At 42.2% G+C, this 8,400-nt stretch overlaps 1 protein-coding gene across 1 annotated transcript; it reads right to left on the bottom strand.

Moving 5' to 3' along the window:
• Nucleotides 1-6,658: 6,658 nt before the first annotated feature.
• Nucleotides 6,659-7,705, bottom strand: LOC149219993 (uncharacterized). Its single transcript, XM_089386969.1, has one exon. The coding sequence runs from the start codon at nucleotides 7,703-7,705 to the stop codon at nucleotides 6,659-6,661; it is 1,047 nt and encodes a 348-aa protein (XP_089243095.1).
• Nucleotides 7,706-8,400: the final 695 nt, after the last annotated feature.

Genomic DNA, 8,400 nt, shown 5'->3' with positions numbered 1-8,400 from the left:
TAGAACGAGGTCATGGTTCATGGCATTTGTTAGTGCTCAAATGGTTGGCTTCGTTGCACTCTGGAAATTTCCGGCACACAGTCTTCTCACTGCACTGCTCCTGGTATCAAAGTGGCGCAGCGGATTTTAACGCACACGCACATCAAAGGCCTCGGCCTCAGGGAAGATGGCAGAGCTTTGCCTCAAGTAGCGGGTTTTGTCGGGCAGCAAGAAGCTCGGGAAGCAGCGGGGTTGGTGGTCGATATGATTCGCCAGAAGAAGATGGCTGGCCGTGCCCTTCTTCTCGCAAGTCCTTCTGGAACCGACAAAACTGCTCTTGCCCTTGGTATCTCTCAGGAAAGGAAAATTTTCAGTCGCTGAGTATATTCCTAAAGAGTATTACAACAGGGGGGACAACGTGGTGTCAACGGCTGCCTCTTTTACCATGTCAGGTTCACAGCTCTCAATTCCAAAGCAAAACGGGCCTGACACTCCAGCGCAGGACCTAAGGTTAACACTGCTCCTGGTATCAGAGGGAGAGCAAGTAATCCGAATAGGAATCAATTCATGCAATGGAAGCGGCAGGCGCAAGTCAGGACATTTCAAAAACTTTAACGCACAGGACAGTGCTTGTCAGGGCAGCGTCCTCTCCTTTTTCTTTTTTTTTGAAATGTTTGGACAGTCAGACAGGATGGACAGCGCTGAATAGTGGAGGACAGTATGGATAATGGGGTAGCTACCATGTCAGGAGCAGCTAATTTTATGGAGGAGCTACTTAGCTATATGGAGAGCAGACAGGGAGTTACAAGGGACACAAAAACTAAAAAAAGGGTTGGCTCTGATACCATGTCAGGCCAGGCAGTAACTCCACTAGGCAGAAAATTGATTCATCTTTTCATTTAATCAGGTAGGACTATTATATACATGACGGAGAGACTGTTCAGTTCATCTCCCGATGACTGTTCACATTTCATATTTATTTATTTACAAATATTTACCCAATCACAAGGATTAGGTGTCAACAAATTTTCTGGATTAATAAAGTAATGCGGGGGGGGGTTATAGTTAAGATAAGAGGTTTAGTGGGTTTTTTGGGGTTTTAAGGGAATTAATCAAAGGAAAATTTATTTTTGCAAGGGGAAAAGGGTTCACATTAGGGGAAAGGGATTTATGGAAAAGGGGATGAATTTAGAAGGTAAATTGGCTAGGAATGTGTGAAAGCAAGGGGTAGGAATCAAAATGAAAGGAAATGGTGTCTTCACAAGCCATGAAGGGGTAAAGGGAAATTAGTAAGTATATAGTGGGGGATGAAATGCAATGGGGGGGAGTTAGGCAAATCAGCTTATGAGCATCCTTTTTCTTTCACAATTGCTCCTGCACACTAAAACACATGATTAAACATGATAGATGTGCTTATGCCTCAAATAGCTTGTATTTCTGCAACCTTTCTTCTACTTACCCTTTTACTTACCCTAACATTTTTTCTTCACTTTGTTGGGTGCACTTAAGCTAGCAAACCCTTTTCTTTCCTTTTTCCTTTATGAAACAAAATATCTACTTCTAACCTTATCTTCCAAGGGCTTAGATTAAACTGATGAGCTCCTTTTACTTCTCTACCTATCTACTAATCTGCCAAGATTAAACTGTTTGGCTATATCTTTATTCTCTAGCTATAAACATGAAATTCAAAGCATGAAGTAGTCAAGATAATAAAGTAAAAAGTAGTGGCACTTGGACTTGCACACTTTCATGATCTGTTTTTTGTTTAGGGTTCATATTTTTTCGTTTTTTTTATTATCTTTTATTATTTTTCTTGTCCTTTGATATTTATTTTAGGACATACCCTCTTTACATTTTTTTAATTTTAATATGGAAAAAATTTGCAGAAAGCAAAGGTATGTACAATATTACAAGACTTAACCTCAGCCAATCAAAATTATGAATCCTATCACTATAGGACTCTAACAATGTTTTTAAGAATTCACTCGTAGAGTCCAAATATTGCTTGATTGGAAAGCTTGTGGGCTCATTCTAGTGTATTCTAAGCGTGGATTGTGTGTGGTGCTTCTACTACCTGTAGAAAACTTAGGTGTGGAATTGTGGAAGATCGTCAAGGATCACAAGATTTGAGCACCTACTCTCGCATTTGTTATTGTCACATGCATTTTGCATAATTGATTTGAGTAATAGCAGGGAGGCTACGTTTTGAATTGATACGGTGAGATTGGTTCAGAGGCACCGACCATAGTGTTTGTAGTATTTGGATAAGTTATTTTATTTTAACGAAATTCAACAATGAACAGTAGTCAGCGTGTATGGTGTGAGAGGCCACGTTGGAACTATTTTTGTTAACCTTGGAAGAAGAGTGGAGGCATAGTCGTTCTCATTAGCTCCTTGCGACAACACTCTATTTGTTTGCTCGGATTAATAAGTTCTCTCTGGCCTGTTCAATTTTTATGTTGCTTGAGAAGGAAGTATAATAAAATTGTATGGACATTTTTTTTGTTAGATAAGCTTTTAATTATGTTAGATATTACTTTGGTACATATTATTCTATGTGAAAGAGATCAAAAAATTGGTTTAATGATCTGAAGGGATTTATAGAAGGAATCAAGTGTAGGTAAAAGTTCAACATGGATGGTTATCTAGATAGTTTGGCAGTTGTGGATATATGGAAGGATCTCTCATTTGTTGAAGATGTGGGAGTGCTCTTCTCGTGAGGTTATGCAATAGCTTGGAATGCTATTCAGTAATTGAATTTGGGAGATCTGTGATTCGGGAGTTCAAGAGTAGAACTCGGGAATCCAACTTGCCAACTACACATTTACGAGGGTTAAGAGACAACTTGATGGAGTTAGTAGTCTAGCCTAGAAGATTTCGAAACGAAAATGATGGAGGGGACTTACAAGTATAGGTACATGTATGTAGGTCGATTGAACAAGGACATCCTAGTAGACTAGCAATGGCAGCAGTTGGTATTCATACATTTTGGTAGATGGTTGTTCCTTTATATGGGAGTCGACATATTCATTTTAATCATATTTGTAAATACCAACACCACATTCAGAATTTGTTGCAAGTAGTCATTAAGGGGGGTTTGGAAAATATAATTCCCACATGTCTTCATTGTTGTGTTTTCTAAGTATAGGAGTTTGTCCCTAGTGTTTAAGAGTTTGTTGAGAGATTTTCTCCAACTAGTTAACTTCCTAAATTGATGTGTGGTTGAGATATTCACTCAACCATGACATTATATATCCAAAATAAATTAACTCTCTTAAAACATAACTTCTTATATTTATATAATATTAATTTGTAATATAAAAATTTTGAATACCTTATAAAAATTTAACTAATCTTTATTACTTCATTTTTTTGTTTGTTTTTTTTGTTTTTTTTTGAAACTGTAACGGGTATGTTTTTATTTATTTGGAGAAAAAGATTGGACTTACGCCATGGAAGCTATCATTACATTGCATCTATTTCTGTTTCTTGCGATATTACAAGTTGCAGCTTCCTCATGGGTTACAGAGTTGGAATGAGCTATCGCCATTTATGAGAAGTTGTCCTTTCCCAAGTGTGCAACCTTTGTTCGCCATAAGATCTGCTTCACTGTTCAAGTTTCTGAGGATATGGAGGAATTTGTGGGAGTCGAAGTCTAGCAGGACCCTCTTTAATCTGCGCAGAGTTTTGTTGAGGCTTGCATTGGTGAACAATTTTTCCGTATTTAATTTTTTTATTAAGATCTCTGAGTCTCCAAAAGCTTGGAATTCTTTGTCACCTCTGTCTTTGGCTATTTGACAAGCTTTGAGGAGGCTTAGGATCTCTGCTTTGTTGTTGGTTTTCTGCCCGATGCCCCAGCAAAAGTTGTCCCTTCTTGATCCGTCCGGGGCATAGATGACCCCTCCAGCTCCTGCTGCCCCAGGGTTGCCTTTGGAGGCTCCATCGAAGAATATCGTAGTTATTTTTTGTTTTCGCCACCATTCCGAATTCATTGAATGAGGGGATGATAGCTGCTTCCGAGGGTGGGGGGCAAGGGGACCCAGCCACCTCTCTTCTTCAGGGAGAAGCAAAGGATCTTCTGAAAAATATTGTTGTTGGGCTACCTCTAGGAGGAAGGATTTGGCCTTTACTGCTACCAAGAAGGGAGCTTGCACCTTTTCGTTGAATATCAGATCATTTCAGGCCAACCAAATCTTCCAGCACACAAATTTGGGGATAGCATTCCAGACTTTTCTCCAAAAGGATTTACTAGGTATTTTATTGGGATAGCATTGATTCCATGAGTCAAATAGATCAGCAACAGAGTTAAATGGGGGGACTATGATTTGTAGCTCATGGAGAATGAGTCCCCACACTTCTGTAGCAAACTTGCATTCCATGAAGAGGTGCTTGGCTGTTTCTAAGCTGCTTCTGCACAGCTCACATCTATGCAGCCCAGCTATGCTTTTTTTCATCAGGTTGTCTCCAGTTAACAGCTTGTTATGGACCAGCGTCCAAAAGAAGAAATTTACTTTAGGAAGAGCAAGCGGTTCCCATACTTTCTTCCAGAAATCCGGTGTTTTACTGCTATTCCTAATGGGCTGGAGGGCGTTATAAGCTGCTACTGTTGTGTAGCTTCCGGATTGCCCCCATCCCCAACTGTCCTTCATTTTTCTGTTCACTGGGGCCGCTTCTTCCAGCAATTCTTCGAGAGTGAGCTTCTGCTGGTTTAAACGTTCAGGGACTCCAAAAAAATCCCATCCTTGCCAATCATCGTGGCAATCCCATTTGGATAAATCGTGGATGTTGTTAATCCCTACGCATTCCAACCAATTTTTTAAGTCTGCGATTTCTTCAACTTCCGAGAGAGGGTCTCGGTCCATTATTCCATCATACCACAGGTTTGTTTGTTTGTCGTTACATGGAATCTTGTACGCCTTGCCTTTGAAGAAATTCAGGCTTTTGCTACATAGTTTCCAAACTTGTGTGCTGTTGATTGTTTGACTTGCCTACAGATTTCTGAGCGGCACCTTGTGGGCGTACTTCGATTTCAGCGTTTCACAGACAGGTTGCTTGGGATCCTTGAATAGGTTCCACAGGATTTTTCCTCCCATCGCCAGGCTGACAAGAGCAGGGTCGCGGATTTGCAGACCTCCCTTAGGGATTGAATGTTTGACCAGGTCCCATTTCACTAAATGAATTTTATGTTGATTTCCATTCCCCCCCTGCCAGAGGAAGTCTCGGAGAATTTTGGAGATTTGATCCGTCACACTTTTTGGGGCGAATAGGAAGGTTGCTTGGTAAATTGGGAATGCAGATAACACAGACTTGATCAGGATAACCTTGCCTCCTTTTGTGAGCCAGTATCCTCCCCAGGCTGTAATTTTTTATTTAATTTTGCTAATAATTTCGGACCACAACGACCTCTTATTGAAACCATTTGTGATGGGAAGGCCGAGATATTTTATCTTCTCCCAATGGGCATGACTGTTGAAGCCAAGAAGATTAGAGATACTTGTGAGCTCATGCTGCTCAATGTTCCAGCCATAGACTTCACTTTTTCTTTCATTGATTGAAGCTCCCGAAACCCTGCAGTAGCATTTAAGGACAACATCAAAGGCTTTGGCAATTCTAACAGAGGCACCTCCAAGGAGGAGAGAGTCATCCGCAAATAGAGCATGGTTCAGAGCTGGAGAGCAATTGGAAGGTTTGAGGCCAGGAAGGGAGCCTGCAACTTTTTCGGCTGATAGCTTTCTACTGAGGGAATCCGCCATCAGGATATACAGGAAGGGAGAGAGCGGGCATCCCTGCCTGAGGCCTCTCTGGGCTTGGAAAAAGGGAGTAGGGAAACCGTTGACAAGAGGGGCAATCCAGGGGTTGTCAGTACAGGCAATGATAAGATTGAAAAAATGGGAGGAGAAGCCAAAGGAATGGAGGACTTTGTAAAGGAAGGAGCGATTGACTCGGTCAAAAGCATTAGCCATGTCAAGTTTTATCAGCATCCCTTTTTCTTTTCGCTGATTGCTTGAGTGAATTGTCTCCTGAACTTGGATGCCATTATCCAAGATGTGCCTGCCTTCTATGAAGCCACCTTAATTGCTAGAGATCAGCCTGTTTAGCAGGGGCTTAATCCTGTTTGCTAGAAGCTTTGCCAGAATTTTGTAAGAGGCGTTACAAAGCGATATAGGCCTGAATCTTGCGAAGGTTTCGGGATTGGTTTCTTTAGGAATAAGGGCGAGGTAGGTGGAATTAGTTCCTCCTCCTACCTTGGCTTTTTTCATGAATCCTTTTATCATCTTTAAGAGATCCGCTTTGATGATGTCCCAGCACGTCTTATAGAAGTGTATGGTGAATCCATCGGGCCCAGGAGCCTTATCCGAGTCCATAGACCAGATAACTTTAATGATTTCTTCTTCAGTGATAGGGTTAATGAGTGCGGAATTGTCTTCAGGGCTGACCAGGAGAGGAATGTTGGAGAGGAGATCAGAAGTTTTCTCATTGCCTTTATTTCCTGCGGTGTAGAGATGTCTGAAATGACTTTCAACTGCCTCTTTTATATGGATGAACCCTTTACAGATCTGCCCCTCTGCTGTTGTTATTCAGAGATATGATTTCTGGAGAGTCTTGCTCGATATTGGTGATGGAAGAAGGAGGTATTCCGGTCACCAGCCTTCAGCCACAAACTTCGAGATTTGATTCTCTAGTAGTCTTCCTCCATTCGGAAAGATCGAAATGATGAACATTGAATTTTTACTTCTTTGTCAAGCAGCGTTGGTGTCATATCTTTGCTTTCCATTTCGACTTGTAGTGCCTCTAATGACTGCACTATTTCTTTTCTTTGGCTGGTTGGATTTGGGGCAGGTTTCCTTATCCAATCCTTCAGGGCTTGCTTTGTGGCTTTGAGCTTTTGTTCCCACACATAACTAGAGGACCCTGAGAAGGATTTGGCCCATGCTGTTTTCACTATATCGATGAAACCATCCCTTTCGATCCAGAGAGGGCTAAATCGAAAGGGGATTGGACCCAGATCTTCTTCATCTTCTAGAATGAGCTGAACTGGTTTGTGATCTAAGCTCAATTTGGTAAGAATTTTGGTGGTGATTATCTTCTTGTTCATCACCAGAGCGCCTTGGACCAGAAATCGGTCCAGACGGGCAGAAATATGATCCTCTCCCACTCTGTTGTTGGACCATGTGTAGAGCCCTTTGGCCGGTATGAAATCTAGAAGATCCCACTGCTGAATGAGGTCTTCCAACAGGGGGAGCATGGGGTCTCTGCTGTTGATTCCTCCCCTTTTTTCTTTGGATTTTAAAACAATATTTAAATCCCCAGCAAGAATGATGTTGCTTGGGGAATGCTGCTCTAGGAATTCGAAGAGGGAGTTCCAACAGTCTCTCTTTTCTGAGTGCAGAACAGGTACATAAAGATTGAAGAGGGAGATGATCAACTTACTTGTATAATGCGTTAGTTTCGTGTAGATCCAGTGCTGGGTCTCGTGGGATTTGTTCAACTGGAAGAGATCTTCTGTCCAAAGAGTTGCAAGCCCTCCAGATGAGCCTCTTGAGCTGACTACTCTTCCTACGCTTTTCTTCCATTTCGTCTTGCTGATGTCTAGAAGGGCTTTCCCCTCTATCTTAGTCTCTTGGAGCATGAGAATATCTGAGGGTTCTATTTTGAGAAGATCCTTGACCGCTTCTGCTTTCGAGGGGTTACCCAGACCTCTACAGTTCCAAGAGACGAGACGCATTATTTACCAGGGGTGGGGTGGGAGCCTCCCTTAGGGGGCCTGGTCCTGGTGTTTCTCCCAATAGACATCTCTATTGTGGGCTGGCTTCCTTGGGTTTTGAGCCTTTCAGCCTCCTCTTCCCTTACTTCTCTAAGGGATTTCCTGCCGACTTTTTTTGTGGGCTGCTTGTAGGTTTCATCCTCCGAGGAGCCAAAACTATCAACCGGTTTTTTCCTTGTGACATCTGCGTATGAGGGATTGGAAGGGCTTCCTTGGGAGGCTTCCAGATGAGTTGTTTCCCCATCTTCTTTGTTAGTGATAGGAGGTCCAGTCTGATCCAAATTTTCCGAGACTATTGTAGCTGGCTTGCTCTGACTACTTTCTTTGCCATTTGTGTTCTTTTCTTGGGTGGGGTTGGAGCTGCTTGGTACCTCTTTCAAAGTGCCTTTCTCGTTGCCTTTTTTGTGATTGGTGGTTTTTTGTATTAGGGTCCATTGCTCGCCATTTTGTTTGTCTGGTTGTTCTTCCGCCTTTTTCTTGCAATGTTTGGCGAAGTGCCCGTAGCCATGGCAGTGTCTACATTTGAAAGGGAGTTGTTCATAGTCCAGCTCTTGGACATGCGTCCATCCTGCGACTGTAAGTTTGATGGCTTCCGGCAAACCCTCCTCCAGATCTACTTCGACACAGATGCGAGCACATGAGTATTGATCTTTTCT

This window comes from Pinus tabuliformis, chromosome Q (assembly GCF_031772625.1).
Source record: "Pinus tabuliformis cultivar Carrire ecotype Pingquan chromosome Q, CPIR1, whole genome shotgun sequence".
Classification (NCBI taxonomy): domain Eukaryota; kingdom Viridiplantae; phylum Streptophyta; class Pinopsida; order Pinales; family Pinaceae; genus Pinus; species Pinus tabuliformis.
This window is presented reverse-complemented; position numbering and strand designations above follow the sequence as displayed.

Excerpts from the sequence above, each read along its gene's own strand:
- LOC149219993 (XM_089386969.1), bottom strand. The coding sequence starts at position 7,705 with ATGCGTCTCGTCTCTTGGAACTGTAGAGGTCTGGGTAACCCCTCGAAA.